The sequence below is a fragment of the Mirounga angustirostris genome, unplaced genomic scaffold (assembly GCF_029215605.1).
Source record: "Mirounga angustirostris isolate CCGP_5_RB_7025 unplaced genomic scaffold, mMirAng1.0.hap1 SCAF_17, whole genome shotgun sequence".
NCBI classification, from domain to species: domain Eukaryota; kingdom Metazoa; phylum Chordata; class Mammalia; order Carnivora; family Phocidae; genus Mirounga; species Mirounga angustirostris.
In genome coordinates, this window is record NW_026991725.1 from 45,232,646 (window position 1) to 45,254,200 (window position 21,555).

General features: G+C 43.9%; 1 protein-coding gene across 1 annotated transcript in view; it reads right to left on the reverse strand.

Annotated features, from left to right (window-relative positions):
• The window catches only part of ANKFY1 (ankyrin repeat and FYVE domain containing 1), an 83,405-nt gene that overhangs the window by 21,748 nt on the left and 40,102 nt on the right, over window positions 1-21,555 (reverse strand). Inside the window, exons 4-10 of the mRNA XM_045890153.2 lie at window positions 17,815-17,950; window positions 14,342-14,465; window positions 13,234-13,383; window positions 11,812-11,977; window positions 5,375-5,579; window positions 4,016-4,084; window positions 3,618-3,817 (exon numbers count right to left, since the gene is read on the reverse strand). Coding sequence (XP_045746109.1) covers window positions 3,618-3,817; window positions 4,016-4,084; window positions 5,375-5,579; window positions 11,812-11,977; window positions 13,234-13,383; window positions 14,342-14,465; window positions 17,815-17,950 — 1,050 coding nt within the window. The remainder of the gene's footprint in view (window positions 1-3,617; window positions 3,818-4,015; window positions 4,085-5,374; window positions 5,580-11,811; window positions 11,978-13,233; window positions 13,384-14,341; window positions 14,466-17,814; window positions 17,951-21,555) is intronic.

Here is a 21,555-nt window from a genome sequence, read left to right on the forward strand (position 1 = left end):
TGGAGGTTCCTCAGAAAGTTAAAAATAGAGCTACCCTAATTGCCCTACTAGGTATCTACCCAAAGAATACAAAAATACAGATCCGAAAGGGCATATGCACCCTGATGTTTATAGAAGCATTATCAACAATAGCCAAACTGCGGAAGGAGTCCAGATGTCCATCAACAGATGAACGGCTAAAGAAGATGTGGTATACACACACACACACACACACACACACGCACGCACGCACACACAGTGGAATATTACTCAACCACCAGAAAGAATGAAATCTTGCCATTTGCAATGACATGGATGGACCTGGACTGTATTATGCTAAGCGAAATAAGCCATCAGAGAAAGAGAAATACGATATGATCTCACTCATGGAATTCAAGAAAGAAAACAGATGAACACAGGGGAAGGGGGAAAAGAAAAGAAGGAGAGATGGAAACAAACCATAAGAGACTCTTAATGACAGAGAACAAACAGGGTTGCTGCAGGGAGGCGGATGAGGGATGGGCATTAAAGAGGGCACTGGGTGTTGTATGTAACTGATGAATCACTGAATTCTAATCCAGAAACCAATATTGCGCTGTATGTTAACTACTTTAAAAAAAAAGAAAAAAGAAAAAAAAGAAATGGGACAAACGCTTTGTTTTCATGCCATTTTTCCTTTTCTCTCAGGGACTGTGATTCCACCCCTAGCTGAGAGCCACCCTAACTTAGAGACCCCTAATGAAGGTCCCATCTTCACTTCTGTAGTCATTCTGTGGCACACAAAACATGAACATGGGCCTCCCCATCAAATAAATAAAGATGACCTTCAACTGCTAAAACATTATGCTGAGGAACATGCATTCCATGTATAAGGACAATTGGAACAAGGAAAAAATAATAATCCTGAACTCGCACTAAAACTCAAAGTATATAAAGTAAAACTGACAGAACAAGCAAGAAAACGGATAAATCCATAATCACAATGAAGAATTTTAATATACCTCCCAAAAGTGACAAATCAAGCAGTCTAACAGTAAGTTAATGTGTAAGATTTACACAGCATGATGAACACGCTTGATGCATGGACATAAGCAGAGACTAAGCAGGACATAAACAGTGAAAGAATGCACATTCTTAAGCGTCTGCCTTCGGCTCAGGTCATGATCCCAGGGTCCTGGGATCGGGTCCCACGTCAGGCTCCTTGCTCAGCAGGGAGCCTACTTCTCCCTCTCCTCCCTGCTCATGTTCTCTCTCGCTATCTCTGTCTCTCTCTCAAATAAATAAAATCTTAACAAAAAAAATTCCACATTCTTGTCAAGTACGTATCAAGCTTTCATAAAAACTGGATCTGCAGGGTGCCTGGGTGGCTCAGTTGGTTGGGCGTCTGCTTTTGGCTCAAGTAATGATCTGGGAGTCCAGGGATCGAGTCCCGCACCAGGCTCCCTGCTCTGCAGGGAGTCTGTGTCTCCTTCCTCTCTGTCCCTCCCCCTGCTCCTTCTCTCTCCCTCACTCTCTCTCAAAATAAATAAATGTTAAAAATCTTTAAAATAAAAAGACCGGATCTGCAGGAACCTAACATTCTAAGCCCTAAATATCAAAGAACTAATTTCGTATATAATGCAATGATCATATAATATGATTACATTAGGAAACAGTAAAATTATGGCCAATAACTACTATACCTTTGTAAATTAAGAGCAATTTAGTAACAATCTCATTTCCAGAGGGTTTTCCTGATCCCCCTGGTGTGGAGTGCCCTGCCTTTAGCTCTCATGTCACCAGAGGGGTGATTTAATTTGATCTTTATTTAAATTATTAACTTCTTTCAGGGAAAGGGCTGTTTAATATCCATCCTTTTTTGGCCCATTCCCCTCATCAATGACACCCACCCACGCTTTATACATAGCAATACAGATTACAATGGGATCCTTCTCCTTAAAATATTCCCATATTTTATTTAGTCAGATCAAGGAAATATCCACATTAAAACAGTGGTTCTCAAAGTGTGGTTGTTGGATTCCTGGGGGATCCTGAGTGTCTTTCAGGGGCCCATGAGGTCAAAACTGTTCCCGTAACAGTAACGCTGGATATGTGCTCGTCCCCCAGCAGGTCACGCTAAGGCGTGAGCACAAATAAACAAGGAATCCCAGCATGTACCCGTAGTCAGTGCATTACTCTTTACCACCATGCACCAGCCAAAAAAGGGGCAGTTTCTTGATAAAGCAGTAAAAATTACTAAATTTCTTAAATTTCAACAAGTACCTGTCCTTTTAGAACTCTGTGTGACATTTCATTTGTAACTGGGAAAATCCAATAAAAGGATATTCATTTAGAAAATAGCTATGACTTTAGTAAACATCTGATAAGAAAAGCACAAAAAAAATAAATACATACATAAAATAAGATACATTTCTGTGTGACAAAGTAAGTAGCATGCATAAAACCGCATCCACGGCGTAACGAAGTCCCACAGTGGTCTCCAGGAAAGGCACGGCAGCTGCTGTTTAAGCTGCAAGCTAAGCTAGCAGTTTTCTTCATGGAACACAACTTTCATGAAAGAAGGACTGATTAACAAACTGGTTATTTAAACAGGAGTATCCGACAGACATTTTCCTGAAAATGAACAATGTGAGCCTATCTCTTTAAGAAAAACAACTGGCAATATTGTACCAAATGATAAAATTTGGATCTTGCCAGTGAGTATCAGAATTTTGGAAAACTTTTATCCAAAATTGCAAGTCTGCCAGCTTATCAACACTGGAAGACTTTTCTGATGAGATCACTGATGATATTAGCAAATGTCATTCTAAAATACACAAACATTTGGAAGATTGGTGTACTCAGTGAACCAGTATTTTTCAAATAATCAAGTCATGATGTTACAAAATCATGTATGGAGAAAAGATCCATTCAAGCACAAATGGACCACGGATTTTCATACACCAGAGTATGAAGAATTCACTGACACACTTTCAGATTCCACACTGCAACTGACTTTAAACTATCACTTGGTCAATTCTGCTTGCTATAGAATCTAAGAAACACATCCACAATTATCTGAGAAGGCTCTAAAATATGCCTCCCTCTTCCAGCTACATAACTGTGTGAGGGAATGTTTTCTTCACATACTTTAACCAAAACAACCTTATCTCAAAAGGTTGAATACAGATCTGCATCTTGTATACAAGAAACCAGTCACTCTTCCAACTAATTGTGTTTTGAACATTATTCTTCATAAAAAAATGCTATGTTAAACATATAATGGTTTGTTATTTTTTAAATTAATTAATACATCTTTTAAAAATTTCAGTTTTAATTTCTAAAATGTTACATACTGAAGTTATAACCCACCGAAACTAAAATACTTGGGGATATAATTTTTAAGAGTGTAAAAGGAGTTCTGAAGCTCACTGCACCAAATAAATGGAAGTGTTTCTGCTTAACAGACTCAGAGTCTGGCTGAACTTCTTCAAGCGTTAAGATTAAAAAAATAACTCAGGCTTTTACTACAGTGCAAAGCACAGACTGATTCCCCTAATACTATGCCATTTGTTTTCTACCTTTCTGGTACAAGTGCTGACGTGATGTTTCATGGGCCCCCGGACCTGAGCCCCAGGCTCGGGGGGTCCACGTGTTACCTGTGACAGTGTCCGGCGCATTCGTGTTGCTGCCCCTCTGGATGAGTCTGGCTGCAAAGCTGTTCTCATCAAATGAGGTCCCATTCACCACCGGGAGGTCTTCGAAGGGGTTCACCGAGTGGTCGGGAGACACGGTGACGTACTGCACCGCGAGCCACAGAGCTGTGCTGCCCTCGTGGTCTTTCAGTTCCAGATCCAGCCTGAAGTAAGAAGCAATGCAAACAGCACATACAGTCCTCTGCCAACAGCCTCATCGTCTCTTCATACACATTTTGAATGACAATTTCTCGCTGACTTTCACTCATTACCATTCACAACACTAAAAGACATTTTAAAGGAGCGGTGTCTCACGCATCAGCCCACCCTCCCGGCTGCTTTTCCAGCGCTCCACGTCCTACCGTTTGCACTGCAGCAACTGGCTGAACACACGTTCATTCCTGGCCACGATGCACGTGTGCAAGGGAGTCCTGTGCACGAGAGAGAAGAGGGGTCAACCCAGAACAGGCGTGGGTCAGGATGACCCACAGGAACCCCACGTTTCTGCAACAGTGTCTCTTTGTGCCCCAGCAAACAGCTTTCCAAAATCATGACCAAGTATCAAAGAATGAAAATGGACTTGCTTCTATGTCACCATTTAGTCAGTGGCCAAAAGGACAAGAACCAACAAAAGGAAGAGAGACATAAAATACTCTCCAGTTAAATGCTGACACTCCCTATTACTCATGTTCTTAAACGGTTTCTACACATGTACACCTATTTTCCCCACCTATCCTCCACAATTCTGAAAACAAATGTTTTTCTTCCTGTAACTCTGGGTTATGCTCGAACACAGCGCGGTAACAGGTAGGGACTGATGGGAGTGGCTTCTGACTGCCCTTCAATGCGTTTATGCAGCCCTCACGTGCCCTGAAGGACCCCCCCAACCCCCGGGACCCTTCTGAGGCATACGCCACCAGCGGCTGCTGCAGCCAGACAAAGTAAAATTAAAGATTCAACAGAAGGTAAAAAGGATGCAATTATTTCAGGAAATAAAGTAGTTATCACACGATAATGAGAGTTCAGAGACCCATCTGACTTAACTGTGGAATCCTTCCACACACGTCTATTTTCTTATTCTGACAATTGCACAGAACTCGGTTCTTATTTTGTGAGAGGCTTTTCCAAGGTATAAAATACTGAGCTGTGACTACAGAAAGTGGGTCCCACTTGTTGGAGGTCCCCTTCTGTGCCTCCCATACTGCCGCCCCAAAGATACACAGCCCTTCCGCAGACTCTAAACCACAAGGGGTCCTCAACAAGGTACCTCTGGCAAGAGGCCAAGGAACACAACGGCCGTCAGAGGTGTTGTGGGGAAGACATGCGCTCTGCCGAGAGCCGACCGAAGCCAGAGCAGTCACACCTAGTGAGAACTGGGTTTAACACACAGAATCTCCCAACAATCAGACCGCCTTGGGATGGAGTGTGCCCCACCAGCTCTGACAAAGATGCCGGGGCAAAGTTCCTTTGGAGCAACTGGACCAGTGACCACTGGAACAAGACAGAAACTGCTTACGGATCCATGGACCTCAGCTCCCAGCAGGGAAATGATTTCCCCAACGCCCCTGAGCTTAGTCGTGCCTCTCATCTGTCTAACAAGCCAATGTCTGCGACTTCAATGAAAATCATCCTGAGCAACACGTCCCTGTCTGCTAGTTGTGTGTCCCAATAAAACACCATTGCGGAAACAGCACCAAGAGCAGACGCCTGACCCCACTTACCTGCCCTTGCTGTCCTGCATGTTGGGGTTGGCACCAGCCTGCAGAAGGGCCTCTGCGATCTGGGCCATCTCAGACATCACATCTGCCGAGTGTTTCTTCGCACTGTACAAAGCCACAAGGTGCAACGGTGTCTCCTGGGCACCCAACGTAGCAGCATTGACAAGGGCGCCATTCTTAATGAGGAAGGTGGCAGCAAAGAGATCTCCTTGAAAAGAAACAAAAAGGGTCACCCATGACAACACCAGGGCAAGCTACTGGCCAATGCTGCCTCGGAAAGTCAGTAAGTGCAGACAAAGTAGAGGGACAACCGGGCATGTCTTAGCAGAAGAACCTCTGGGACACCTGTAAGTGGGAACTCGTCATCAAGATCACAAAGTCACATACTTGAATTCCAAAGGCTTCATTCAATTTCTGATTACCTGTTGTCATCTGTCCTGCCCCCTCACCTCAACATCACTATTAAGTACACCAGGCTTCTACACTTAATGGCCTCTCCTACTCATCAGCTCTCAAAGAGGGTTTCAAGATTCCCCCCCAACGTGGTTGATGCCCCTCTCTCATTTCCTGACCACAGTCTGCTCCTGAGCAACGCTTACCGCCAATCTGCTATACTTACATACAGGTTCCTGTTCCAAGTATGACCCTGTCTGATTGATTTATTGTGATTAAATGTTCTCAATCTATTACGTACAAACTAACAGTCTCAACAAGAAATTCTCAACTGAATATTTGAACCAAGAATCTGTACACATTATTCTTTACAAAAACTCCGCATGGTAAATTAAGTGGTTGTCAAAACAAAGCTTCCTCCTAAGTCCCCTCTGCTGCCCTAACTCTTGGAGCATTTACAGGTGCAAGAGTCTGCCTAGGACTACTTAAAAATACCAAATTAGTTCTGAATAACTTACATAAAATCCAGTAAGTTCGACAGCTCAAACTGCTGTCTTTGACTATTCACAGTGCTCTCTATGAGGAAACACAGAAACTACCTTGACACCCTGACAAAAGGCCAAGAATTAAGTTTACATAAAGATACTAAAGGTGGGGGCGCCTGGGTGGCTCAGTCGGTTAAGCAACTGCCTTCGGCTCAGGTCATGATCCTGGAGTCCCGGGATCGAGTCCCGCATCGGACTCCCTGCTCGGCGGGGAGTCTGCTTCTCCCTCTGACCCTCCCCCCTCTCATGTGCTCTCTCTCATTCTCTCTCTCTCAAATAAATAAAATCATGGGGCGCCTGGGTGGCTCAGTTGGTTAAGCGACTGCCTTCGGCTCAGGTCATGATCCTGGAGTCCCTGGATCGAGTCCCACATCAGGCTCCCTGCTCGGCAGGGAATCTGCTTCTCCCTCTGACCCTCCCCCCTCTCATGTGCTTGCTCTCTCTCATTCTCTCTCTCTCAAATAAATAAATAAAATCTTTAAAAAAAAAAAAAGATACTAAAGGTGTACAGTTCTGTAAAAACATGGCTAAATTCACAACCAAGTAATCTGACCATTTCAAAAATACTTGTGGAAAAGCAGTTAAAGTGTGCTTGTCAAGTTAACCTGGAGGATGATAGGGATTGAGCAAATAAATTTGCTGTAAGATTACTTAAAATTCAATCTTCCTTGGATTTAATTCCATGTACAACTGAAAGTATGCAAAAACACTCACTATACATAAAAAAGTATTGGGCTCCCAGCTCAGAGGAGAGTCTGCCTCTCTCTCTACCCCTCCCCACCCTCCCTGCTTATGCTCTCTCTCTAATAAATAAAACCTTAAAAAAAAAGAAAAGAAGGCAAGAATAGCAATGCATCATAAGATAATGAACTATTAACAAAGCAATCACCCAGTTACAAACGCACGATGCTTGCTTTGAGGCATTCTGTCTAGCTGGAGGGGAAGCAATGGTTTCTTCTGGGCACCTCCAAGCAGCACCAATGAGCTCACTGCAGGGAAGTCTTCAGAGCAAACTTCCTTCCCCTTCCGGGCCAGGTGTAACTCTGGCGGGTGTGACACAGCACTTCGCTAAGTCGTCCCAAAGGTACACCTGAGATTCAGAGCTACTTTCTGTAGCTTCTGTCTCCACTTCACCAAGGTCTATAGGATCAATTTCTTGCAAATCACACCCTTCTTCAGCTGGAAGATCCCCCAAAGGCTGCTCAGCGGACTTCCTACGTCTCATGCGTGTGCGCAGTCTTGGGATGGGCCAGGTTGTCGAAGGTGCCGCAGAACTTCTTTGCTACACAGATCATAGACAATGGTATTCTTTCCACAGCTGATCTGTTTTTGTCTTTGCATCCAGACATGTTCATCGATTCCTAATTCTGTTAGTGCTGTGGATAGATGTACGCTCCTTTGAATCCCAACCTCCAGACGATGATTTTCTCCTTTCAAAGTCACTTATGAGAAGTTTTCTTTTATATCTTGAAATATCATTCACCTTCAATTATACTTCTGCAGTCTCAACATCTAGAATAGGGCTTAGGATTTCAGGAGTAGCAAAGTTCTCAAGTCTGTTATCTGTATTCCTATGTTCCTTTTTTTTTTAAAGATTGTATTTATTTGAGAGAGAGAGAGAGAGAGCGCGCGCACAGGCGGGCAGGGGAAGGGGGCAGCAGGAGAGGGAGAGAATCCTCAAGTAGACTCCCCGCTGAGTGCGGAGCCTAACACAGGGCTCTGTACTTTCTTCCAAGGGGTCATCTTGCCAGAGAATGTCAGCTCTGGCATGGAGGTGCTCAGGCTGCCACAGCCCACTTAGATGCTGACTGATCCATTTCTGATTTTTCTTTGTACCTGCCACTATCTTATATAAAACAGGTACCAGGGAGATGTTTGGGAAGAAAACAGATTGGTCAAGGCTATGAGATCCTACTTCAACAGACTGGCTCTGATTCCAATCAATTATGACTTTAGGCAACTTCAGATTTCTCTAACCAGCCCCTTCTTTAGCCCTCGGTTTTTTCCTGGGGCCTGGGGGAAAGTGCAATCTTTACGAACATCACATGCAAAGGACCAAAAATCAGATTTCTTTACAAGGAGATATTGGTAGAGCTCTGAAAGAAACAGGTAATATGCACAGTGGGGGCTAGGCTGGGTCAGGGCATTGCTATTCATATACATATACACAGTGGGGTAGGAACAACAGAGATTCGGCCTAAGAGAGAATAAGCACAAACATTAGCAACAGAATACAACATCCCAGAGAAAGCCACTTACACTCTGGAAGTGAAAAGAAAATTCAGGATTGTTGGGATAAAGGGCCTTAAAATGAAAAGACTGATGTACACAATGCTGGGGGAGAGGTGGGGTATAGTTTCACACCTTTAAGCTCAGCACATATTCCAAACTAAGAGAGAGTAAAGCTAAAAGAAGACGGCTTGATGAAAAACTTAAAATACACCATACCTAGAGAAGATGAACCAGGCAAGACTGTCCACAGAAACAAGTGTGTAGGACAACCGACCAATGGCTGGACTGGGATGGAAGAGGGATAATAAAAAAAGACTTTCTATCTTAAGCCCTCTTAAAAGAATTATAGCTTTTAGATTAGATTTACTTGGATTAATAAGAGCCAAAGATTTTTTTCTTTACTTATACATATATATGCACAAAAATACATGCACCCCACACAAAAAGTTATTTAGGAATTACTGGAAATTGAAAACTGGGGACGTGTTAACATTAAAAGAAAGCCTATGGGTACACAATCTAGAGGGAAAAGACAATGGACATCAAAGAGCAGAACAAAGGGAGAGAATGGAAAACAGCAAACGCACCATTTATAAAGTTTCTGTCAGTAAGAAAACTTCTAACACCTCTCAGATTTCCATCAAAACCAATTACAATAAAAACCATTTGTTGCTTAAAAGTCGGTTATTCCATCAACCTCATTCGGCGGCACTACCAGGTAAACGAGGCATCTCGGTCATGACTTGTCCACATCAACGTATCCCTAACAACAACAACATCAAACCTAAACTCCACATGTAACTTTTCCCTGAGTGCAGCTTCTGGAGCAGGGTTGTGTTCAAGGAACCCAGTGACGTTCACCATGAACACAGCCGGCCTCATGCTGCCCCAGGTGGTGGTACCGTCTGTGAACAGACTGCAAGCAGTGAGCAGAACTGCTGATCACCAGGTATTTATTTGTAAACAGCAAGGAGCCACCTTCTTGCCCAGACCTCTGGCCACTTGTCTGCCTCCTGTGGACTCGTCCACAGACACCAGCTGCCCATGTCATTCTTCACAGAACTGACGGGTACAGATTCTAATGGGAGCCCAGAACCAGGCCCACCTCTCACATAAGAAAGATCTTTGCTCAAGTTACAGTGAACTTCAAGTAAGGTCGACAGTTAAAATTAAGCACATGACTCAATTTAATCACTTGGGAAGATCCACAGACCAACGGCTCAAGCTAAAGAAGGAAGAGGGCAAGAACCCCTATGGGAACTGGAGCTGGTGGTGGCACGGCGGCCGGGAGCTGCCCTACCACCCGGCAGTCACCATGCTGTGTGTGCTGCGAACACGGGGAAGCGGTAAGGACTCCCGCTCTGCGCAAGAGGAAGAGGAGACCCAGCGGTGATTAAGTGACAGGTCCAAGGCCCCCGAGTAGGTGCCCGCGCCAGGACTCCAACCCCGGCGCACTCTAGCTCCACTGACAGTACTCAGTCCCCCACGCTGCGCCCCCCTCTCCAGAGCCGGCAGCCATCAAGACAATGATACCTGCGCTGGCCTGCGCAGGCTCGCAGGCAACGGATCAATTCAGAGTGGAAGATTAAAGTGCCTGGAAATAAGCATCAAAAATGCATCGCCAATTCTTGGCAACTCTCGTAACTAAGCAATCACCAAGATATTTAATAACTCGTCAAAGATGCTTTTTCATCACACATAAGAACTTAACTCCCTAAGAGGAAAGAAACAGAACTCTGAGACTTCTTTTTTTTTTAAGCAACAAGTGCATTTGTTTCCAAAACAAACATCTCAGACACCACACAGTATGGGGAAAATAATTCCCCATGTGGTGGGAACCTTCCCCACTACACACACGCACACCCAGTGCGCTAAGCACCCAACGGCTCTGCACAGTGCAGAGTGCAGCCTGGGAAATGCATCTGCTCTCGACACCGACATACTCCAAGGAGCTCCTTCCCGACGATGAGCAACATTTTCCTCTCTGCCAGCCAGCAAGCTTAACACTCTAACACATGGCTTTGAGGGATGTTTATATTAAAACCTTTGCCCAAAAAGAGCAAAGCCATGGCTGCAACAGGACCATATCTGAAGTAACAACATTCCACCAGCTGAGAGCAACTCGTGAATTTTAATAGGATAGATATACAAATAATGACAGTACAATAACGATAGTAAATATAAGAATGACGGTATCATTGCACAATAACAGCATAAAAATAGAGCATAATAATGATGGTCGCATGATTGGAAGGGTGATCAGATGTGTGGAAATCAGTACATTCTGTCTTTGTTGTCCGCATGTAAACAAACTGGCCTTGGCCAAGCACTTCAGTTGGGTCATCTACAAAATGAAGACTTTGGCAGTTGTGACAGCTGTCACCGCATGCTGGAACTCTGCCTCTAGACAGCTTCTCACCCTGTCAGACAGGACTACTGTGAAGGAGCGGCAAGCAGGATCCATCCGGGACTTAAGAATCAACAAGGCCATGGGAAACATAAAACAAAAAAGGCGAGTATTTTCTTCCCTTGAAAAGTTAATTAAGATTAAAGTGTTTTGATCTTTCTTCTATCACTTCCACATTCTTCCCACTATGAATAACATACTCAAAATGCAGCTACAATCTCAAATAACCTTCCTAGAACAAAATGAAACTTCATCACTCTGCCATGACAGAAGTCTAACCTATAGGGTGCCTGGGTGGCTCAGATGGTTAAGCGTTTGCCTTCGGCTCAGGTCATGATCCTGGGGTCCTGGGATCGAGTCCCACATTGGGCTCCCTGCTCCTTGGGAGCCTGCTTCTCCCTCTGCCTCTCTCTCTCTCTCTGTCTCTCATGAATAAATAAATAAAATCTTTAAAAAAAAAAAGAAGTCTAACCTATACAAGTGAAAATTCTGAAGCCAAGAATTTTTTTAAATGTGCATGGTTTTGATCCTTTCCCTCTTTCATAATCCCTGATACAAGTAAAGTCCTCCTGGCACAAGTCCTCGAGAAAGTGACGCATGTCAACGGCTTACAAGTCCAAGGTCCTTCTGGAGGTGCCCTCTCCTTGGTCCTTCCTCTGGGGGCACTGCTGACCCCACAAGAGCCTAAGAAACATGGTACAGCCACTGGCTCCTCCTCCCACCGATCACAGATCCTACATCATGTGCAGACTGAAGAAGCTTTTCACAACGTGTGCAACAAGGTCAGAGAATCTTCAAAAATTACCCAGATTAAAGTAAAACTGCTCGCAGAGAGAAATACAAAGTAGACTGCTTCTCCCTACCTCTTTGGATTCCTTTGTGTAACAAGCTCCAGCCATTCTTGTCGACCATGTCCACGTCAGCCTTGTGGCTAACCAGCGTGGTGGCAATACTCTCCAGTCGTCGTGACAGGGCTAGATCTAAAGCTAGGTCTCCGTTATGATCCACTTCATTCAGCTTCCCAGGGAGCTGCACAGATAAATTTGTAAATTAGTAACCAGCCAGTAGAGAATACAACTGATTTTAATCTCTCTCCCAGGTGGACTCTTACATATCATCTTTTTATATAAATACCAAATCTTAGTGCTGTAACACTACATACTCTCCAAATCCCAATGAATTCACAAACTTCTCTCGGGCCTCCTCAAGGCACATGCCTCCCAGGGAACAAAGAATTAATGGGATCACAGAGCAGACACAGACACCATGGAAGACAGTACAGGACCAAGAGGGAAATGCAGACAGTGTTATAGGAGCACAAAGGCCAGGGCTGAGGGTCAGAGCCTGATGGGAACAGGCTAACTTCTTCATAAAAGACTGTGGCTTAATATCTAATTCCCCACACAGCACGATGTCTCCCAGATGCTGGACGCCCAGGATAACGCACACTATGCTCCCATCTGCCAAGAGCAACTGCATTTCTTCATAGGGCAGTGAAGTCAGCAGAGCAACAGCCCCTAAAGATGTCTATGTCCTAGTCCCGGGAAACTGTGCCACCATCCCCGACAAAAGGGACTTTGCAGATGTCATTAGGTTAAGGACCTTGAGGGAACGCATCCTGCATTATCCTGGAGGGACCCACCTAATCAAATGTGTCCTTAGGAGGGAAAGAGGGAAGCAGAAGAGCAGGTCAGAAAGATGTGACCCGAGCACTTGATGCACCGTCCCTGGCTCAGAAGGAGGAGGAATGTGGTGGCCTCCAGAGGCCAAGAAGAGCTCCCAGCCGAGAACCAGCAAGGAAACGGGGACGCTGGTCCTCTAACCACAAGGAAGTAAATTCTGCCAATACCCCAAACGATCAGGAAATGGATTCTCTCCTACAGTCTCCCAAGAGGAAGAAAGCCTGCCAACACCTGAACTACCGGTGGGTGAGGCCTGCACTAGACTTCCAACGACAACACTGTAAGATAAAACATTTGTGTTGTTTTTAGCCACTAGGTTTGTGGCGATTTCTTACAACAGCAAAAGAAAACTAAAGCAGGTTTTGGTACCTGGAAGTCAGGTACTGCTCCAACACGACCTACACACGTGCAAGTGGCTTTGGAAATGGGCAGAGGCTGGAAGGGTTTTCAGGAGCGTAAGAGGAAAAGCTCAGACTGCCCTGAACAAACCACGCGCAGACGCATGTACATCAGAGACCGTGCTGGTGATGGCTCAGAGGGAGTGGGGGGCATTTTAGAAAAAAACAAGCAATGTATGCTTTTGGGAAAAAGCAGCAACAGTACCTGTGAGTCCATCTCAATGAGATAGAGGAAGACCACATCCTCTCGCTCTACTTTGATCGCCTTGTGTAACGGGTACTCGGTCTTGGATTTGATCATTTTGTACAACAGCTGGGCACTCATGCTACTGAAGTCTTCCTTCCGCAGGTCGTCCTGAGGACCGAAGGACAGTGAAAAGCAGAGCAGACCCAACACACCAACGGTAACAACAACAGATGCTCACGAAGAAGCCCTCAGAATGTGTCTGGCCCTACTTTAAAGGGCTTGGCATTCCCCACCACTAGTTCACACATGAAGAAGGTCAAGTACGAAGGGGCTCAGTAACTCTTGCTCGGGTTCACACAGGGAGTAAAAGGCCGAGCCAGGAACCAGAGCCGGAACCGTCCACCGCAGCCCCACTGTGGGACAGCGACACTGTCACCCACCCAGGACACCGCAAGGAGCCCCGCAGGGGGGCGGGGAAAATAGGGTCCTCACCCCCTACAAAGATGGTAGCTGCGGAGTTCATCGGAATTTCCAGAGGTGAGTCCCCCCCAGTCACAGGTGGTCTCCACTACTGCAAATCTCTGTATTTCTATCTTAGCAGAAAGAATGCCACTCCTGTTTGAATTCTTTACAATCCAATTATTTTAGGCACCTTTTCTCACAACGTTGTTAAGTACAAAACAATTTGTAGGAACTAGCTTATAAAACATAGCACTAGACATGATTTTTTAAAAAATGCAAAGACAACAAAGCAATGCAAAAACTGTTCTTTATGACGAACACCTGCGAAGAAGAGCAAATCGAAACTTAACGATGCTCTCCGGGTGCTGGACAGCCCAGAGATGCCCTGAAACAGCACTGCTGAGCACCCCAGGCCTGCGGGCAGCTTCTGCAGACAGAGGGAGCAGGCAGGTGTCCCTCTGTTCCAAGCCTGTTTCTTAACCTGAACTAACTTCTGCCTCTCTACTCTCAAATGGGAATGAGACTTTCAGAGCCCAGAAGAATCTCACATGGCATCTAACCAAGTAGGAGCCAGAGAGGTAACTTTCCACAGAAGCAGGCCCGAGCCCAGGTCTCCGGCTTGCTGTGAGGGTGCTCTGCTCACACCCCTCAATCTCTCACTCACCCAATGACTGGCAATAATTTCTGCACAATAGTTCATCAGCGTGCTGGCACTCAGCTCCTCCGCAGTCTGATAGAAGCGAATACAATTCCTGACGTTCACCAGAGACATAACACTCTTCTCACATCTGCAAGAGAATATTAATGATGAACAGCATCATTAGGACAAACAGATTCATAAATGAACAAATCAAAGCTATAATTGGTATACTGGCAGTCTATGTCCAGTAACGCTAACGTACAAGATAAGCAGAGGAGTTAGGAATGATTTACAGCTGAGCTACCACATTTTAAAAGTACAAGAATTGCATTATACCACATTGACCATTCTGGTCAGAATCAAAATAACCTCTAAATAAACATGATAAGCATAACCCCCCCCCAACTGACTTATAAGTAATCCGATGAAACTCACTAATCATACACAGGCACCTGCAAAATGAAACACATGACAGGTCAAATTCACTCCTTTAATATTTAACTGTACAGGACATGGGTGCAGTTCCCACGAGCACAGCTCTGTTATGCCACCAGTGAGGCTTCAGATTAGCTTCAAACAGGAGGCTCTATGTTTGCTCAATAAATTAACATCTCCGAAAAGTTCTCCCGAAGGTGAACTGTACGGTATGTGAATTATCACTCAATAAAGCTGACACTTAAAAGCCCACTAGAAAATGGAGACACAACTGAGTTTCACCCATTATACCCACAGTATACACCCAGTGAACCCACAGCACACCCATAGATACCCAGGTACTGCCTGCCATCCTAACGTCCTACCGCAGGGACTACTGACTCATATTTGCAGAGGTCTTTGCAAAGCACTTTGACAGACAAATCCCCTTCTCCTTTCTGCTGCCAAATGACATTCGTACCAAGATACTCAAATGTGTTTCCCGAAGGCAGACATTTTGTTTCAACCAGCAGAAAACTTCATTTTCACCCTCACCGGGTGAAAATGCCATTCACTACTCAGAAAGCGTGTAACTAGTAACCGACATGGCTTACGTAACATAAATTTACATTTACATAGAAGACCATGTCATCTTTTTTTTTTTTTTTTTTTAAGATTTTATTTATTTGACAGAGAGAGACACAGCGAGAGAGGGAACACAAGCAGGGGGAGCGGGAGAGGGAGAAGCAGGCTTCCCGCCGAGCAGGGAGCCCGATGCGGGGTTCGATCCCAGAACCCCGGGATCATGACCCGAGCCGAAGGCAGACACCCAACCGACCGAGCCACCCAGGCGCCCCAAGACCATGTCACCTTATTTAAAAATTCAGATTCTTTTTTTTTTTTAAAGATTTTATTTATTTATTCATGAGACACAGAGAGACAGAGAGAGAAAGAGAGAGAGAGAGAGGCAGGCTATGCGGGACTCGATCCCAGGACCCCGGGATCATGACCTGAGCTGAAGGCTGACGCTTAACCGACTGAGCCACCCAGGCACCCTAAAAATTCAGATTCTTAGTTCTTATCTTCTCTTTCAACAGTAGCAGGACAGACTAACTTTCCTCTGAAGCAATTTTGTTGTTCATACATGTTTTTAATTTTAGAGCACTAAAAGGATATAGATGTACAAAAACAATTTTCAAAGTACAAAATCAAGCCTGTATTAAGCATCTCACGAACTTCTGTCTGGTTTCAGTATCACTCCCATGTGCATGAATAGGAGGTGTGGAAAAGGTACTGACAGGAGAGACAACAAAACGTTAACAGTGGCTGAATTACAGATAACTTAGGGCTTTTTCTCTGTATTACTCTATATTTTCCAAATGCCATATGCTGAGCTTGTATTTTATAATCAGGAAAACAACTATTATAGCAACTATCAATTTTTAGCATTTACTATTAATTCTCTTAAAAAAAAAAAAGTATCTTTCTGATAATACTTAGCAAAAAAAACCTCCTTTTCATCAAACTGGTGATAGCAATCCCAAACCTCCACGATCCCGACATTACAAACGTGAGTGACACCTACTTCATACTGACCTGCACACATTTGTGACAACCCTTCACTTACTATCTCAGATGTGTGATTCCGCCTGTGCACAGCAGTGGGCACTCTGCGACCTTTTAAAAGCCGACATTTGACCTCCGCCCACCCTGTGTCTTCCAGTGCCACAGCAAGAGATAACAACTTAATGCCCACACCCAACGGTACAAAATTGAGCATCTGGTAATGTTGATGACTAAGAAGCCTAACCAGTCAATAAACAAACATTTTAATTAAAGAATCCATTACACAAATTACAATTACCTAAACTACTCCAACCCCAAGGCATTTTTATCAAAGCAATTTAATTTACAGGCAAGTTTGACAAGGTCAATGGAAAAAAGCTCAGTAAATCTGGAAAAAGAAAAGATACAAATCATATCCAATCTAATTAAAATCATTTTCAATTCACTCAGATGGTTCAAACACCCAAACAAACCAAAGAGTTCACAGCAAGGCCTCCACGGTCAAGTTAGCTTTGCTAACTGAATACTGTATGTGCCTACCTTAGACCTGTTTGGGTTTTGTTGTTGTTGTTGTTATTGGATTTAGATATTAAAATGCACTCAAAGCTGACCTCAATCATAGAGCGTTAGGAGGAACCTGCGTAACTCATTCACGTGGGGCATGGCGGCCCGGTAAACACCAGCCCTGTGGTGGAAAGAGCAAGCTGCTCTAGGCTCTCTGAGGGCAACACAACAGGGGGAGTACCTCTTGATGGTAGAAACCATCCCTTCACTCACCTAGAAGAAAAGCCACTCCTGCAGCACCCAAGGGGATACAAAAGATCACTAAATGATGTAAAAGACATTCCTCCAACCAAACTGACCACCAAGAGCCACATCCCCAACAGAAACCAGAGGGCATTTTGCATGACATCATAGGGGTGACATTGTGTCTTCTGTTGCTCTGGAAGGCCGACTTGGGAGAGCAACAGAGAAAATGCAATATAAAAAAACACAGCAGGCTATCTCCTTGGGAACCTAAAAAGCAGTAACAAATGAAATAAGAGCTCAGAAACACTGTCCCTGAAACTTAATGAGCTGTACTCTTGTGTATTAATTCAGGTATTAATGAGTTTCTAACAAAAAGAATATGACCAAGGACTTCACCAAGTACATATATCACATCACAAAGCAGAATAAATGTCACAAGAAGTGGTACTGGAGGGAAAGCTGAGGGTTTGGACACTATAATCTGAATTAGTTCATATTCAGTTTAGCAGCTCATACAATTATGTAATCCCAGGTTTAAAAAAAAAAATCAGTGAAAGAAAAGAGAATACCTAAAAGCTTTGGCAAAATTTAGCTTACAAAGTAACACAAAGCAAGGGAGGTAAAATTCTCTCCCCACTACTGCCTTTAAAAGAACACCTTGCAAAAGTCATTTACATTAGCAGAAGAAGCTGTTTTCCCAGAGCTTGGCATAATTAAAGCTCAGCCACCACCATGTGAGGTGCTTGAATAGATGTGCTGTGACTTGCCTCTCCCTGAGGAGCTGTAGCTGAAACCGATTCGCCAGCTTCATCAGCTCAGTCAGGAACACGTCATCTTCTCTGAACTCCAGCTCATCCGTGTAGATCCAGCGGAGCATCGTCCTTGTCACCTCAGGGTTAGCATCTGGTTAAGGAAAGACAGACACTGAAAACAAAGCACGAATGACACACTTAAGTCTGCTTGAGGATCCCTAAAATTTCAGGCTAATAGAGTAAATTCTGGTACCCTCAACTCAAAGAAATATCATGCAGCCATCAAAAATGGCAATTAAGCATTCTGGGCAGCATCTAACTTCAGAAAAATGTTCAAGTTTTACAAAGGGTGGTAAGTAAGAGAAGTAAACTAAAGACGTAAGTCAAGCGGTGCCTGCGTAGCTCAGTCGGTTGAGCGTCCGATTCTTGATTTCAGCTCAGGTCAGGATCTCAGGGTTGTGAGATCAAGCCCCACATTGGCGTGGCACCTGCTTAAGATTCTCTCTCTCCCTCGCCCCCATCCCCTTCCCTACACCCCCCTTAAAAAAAATAAAATAAAAAGATGTAAATCAAATAAATTGGGGGAAAATATTTTGAATATAGGACAAAGAGTTTATATTCCAATGAAAAGATCTTATAAATAAACATGAAAACATGGATAACCAATGGGAAAATGGGCAACAGCTATGAATGGTAATTTACAAAGTTAACTAAAAATGTTCGGTAAACCTTTACCAGTAGCTACAAACACAAAACTAGAATATATTTTTTTGTCTCTCAAAGATTCCTAAAAAGTACATAACCTCTTACACATCAATTATACATGTAGATTATTACCCTAATAACTGAGCAAATACAGAGAAATATGTATACTAAGACAGTCAAGATAGTATTATTATTATTATTTTTTTAAAGATTTTATTTATTTACTTGACAGAGACAGAGATAGTGAGAGCAGGAACACAAGCAGCGGGAGGGGGAGAGGGAGAAGCAGGCTTCCCCCCGAGGAGGGAGCCCGATGTGGGACTCGATCCCAGGACCCTGGGATCATGACCTGAGCCGAAGGCAGACGCTTAACGACTGAGCCACCCAGGAGCCCAAGATAGTATTATTTTTAATAACAAAAAACTGGAACAAAAATCTTGAAGATTTTTTCAAAAAATTTTTCAAAATTTTCACACTGGAAAATTTTGCATCAATTAAAATTATTTAGAAAGGCTAAAAATACATGTATTAAATGATCTCATTTTTTTGAGATCTGTGTATATATATATGTGTATGAGTATGTATACATACACAAACACAAAGCTTTGTGTCTGTTTCCCATCCAAATAGTAACCAGATCCAACCCTGTTTAGCTTCTAAGATCAGACAAGATTGAGGACATTCAGGGTGGTATGGCCATAAACAGACGATCAGTCTTTTTTTTTTTTTTTTTTTTAAGTAATCTCTACACTCAACATGGGGCTCAAACTGATTACTCCAAGGCCAAGAATCACACGCTCGACACACTCCACCGAATGAGCCAGCCAGGTGCCCCTGTCTATCTGTTGAGACACTGGAAGGATATACACTAAAATATTAACCCTGGTAGGATCTACTAATTTTTCTTTGGGCTTATTTTTTATTTCTCTGATTTTTTTTAGAGGAGGAGGAGGGACAGAGGGAGAAGGAAAGAGAGAAAGTTAAGCAGGCTTCACACCCAGCGTGGAGCCCGACGTGGGGGCTTAATCCCAGGACTCCGGGATCATGACTTGAGCTGAAATTAAGAGCCAGATGTTTGACTGAATGAGCCACCCAGGCACCCTGATTCTGTTTTAAAATTTAGCTGGTTTCCTTTAATAACCCTCCCCCAATTATCCAAATCAATAAACTTGACAATTAATAAGTCAAAACCTAAATAATTTTTTTTTTTTAAAGATTTATTTATTTGACAGAGAGAGAGACAGCGAGAGCAGGAACACAAGCAGGGGGAGTGGGAGAGGGAGAAGCAGCCTTCCCGCGGAGCAGGGAACCCGATGCAGGGCTCGATCCCAGGACCCTGGGATCATGACCTGAGCCGCGGGCAGACGCTTAACAACTGAGCCACCCAGGCGCCCCCCTAAATAATTTTCTTAAAAACCACAATCAGCAGGGATTTCCTGGAGCCCTCAAAACTTCAAATGACGTAAAGTTCAAGTGACCTCCAAGCATTTCCACTCCTGCCTTGACTCTTCCCTTCATCTCCAAACTACAGTGAAAATAAATTCATTCTGAGACTCTGACTAAGCAGCCATGGGTACAAGGTGGGCAAAGAGCACTGAGCCAGGAGGAGGGCATGTGCTCTTAGGCGAATCATGCAGTCTCCTGCTACCAATCTACTCACACAAATGGCTGTTCAATTCGATGAGCCTATAAACCAGGAGGAGACGCAAAGGAATAGATAGACTCTGAGAAATGAAGCCATTTGGCCTCCATGACCTGTGTGGTATACCTGCTGCGAGAGACAGTCACCCCTCAGCCCTCAGCAGGCCCAGCACACACAGCAGGCCCAGCACACACGCTGGTAAAACTCTGTGACTGCAGGGATCAAAAGAAAAAGAACACCTCAACTTCTGACTTCACAGTAGTCCAGGGTACACAGAGCCACACTTTGTAGAGAACTTGAGATTTTCTATATGGCCAGGTTTTCTGGTTGTAGTTTTGATTTGATTTTTTAAAAATGTTTTATAATACATTTGGGAAAAATGGGAATAAACTTATTGGTAGGCAATTAGCCATTAAATGAAGCATACTGAGGAAATTAATTTCGTTACTTAAATCCTATATTTATTTATTTATTTTTAAGATTTTATTTATTTGACAGAGAGACACAGCGAGAGAGGGAATACAAGCAGGGGGAGCGGGAGAGGGAGAAGCAGGCTTCCCGTGGAGCAGGGAGCCCGATGCAGGGCTCGATCCCAGGACCCCGGGATCATGACCTGAGCTGAAGGCAGGTGCTTAACAACTGAGCCACCCAGGTGCCCTTAAATCCTGTATTTAATCTAAAATACTGAGAAAAGTATCTTGAATATCCTACTATGACTCTGGTTTAACTCAATTGTCTTCAAGTTTCCAACTATTTTTTCTTCATTTACTTTACACAAAAGTTTTTGATTCATAAAATTAAAAAATTGTGATAGACAGCATCTTTTATCAGTAAAAGCATGCTCTTTAGTCATTTTAAGGATGCACCCTTAACTATAACTTCCTGGGAATAAAAATAAACCCCAAACCATACTTCTAAATCATCCCTGTATCAAAAAGGAATAAAAGGACAGACGTTCTAGCTCTGTCTCGACAGGGTAACAACCCATCCCATTTTAACTGATTATAGCTAAAAACAACTACCTGATGATTCTAAAAGTACACAAAAGTAGCTGAATTGTAGAGGGAGGAAGACTTGAAGAAGCAACCCTCCTGAATGGTGACCATGCAGATGCCTAACCCTCTAATAAAAACTCCATCTTTCTGGCCAGGTGCACCAAGAAAAGAGGCCTTGGGGAGCTGAAGAGCAAGGGAAATCTCCTCATTTTGCGTATGAACAAAGGCTCACCTCTGAGATACTCATGTATGGAAGAGTCCCAGCCTAGCTTCAAGAATTGCAGTGAAAGCGGTACCTGGGTGGCTCAGTCGTTAAGCGTCTGCCTTTGGCTCAGGTCATGATCCCAGGGTCCTGGGATCGAGCCCCGCATCAGGCTCCCTGCTCACCGGGAAGCCTGCTTCTCCCTCTCCCAC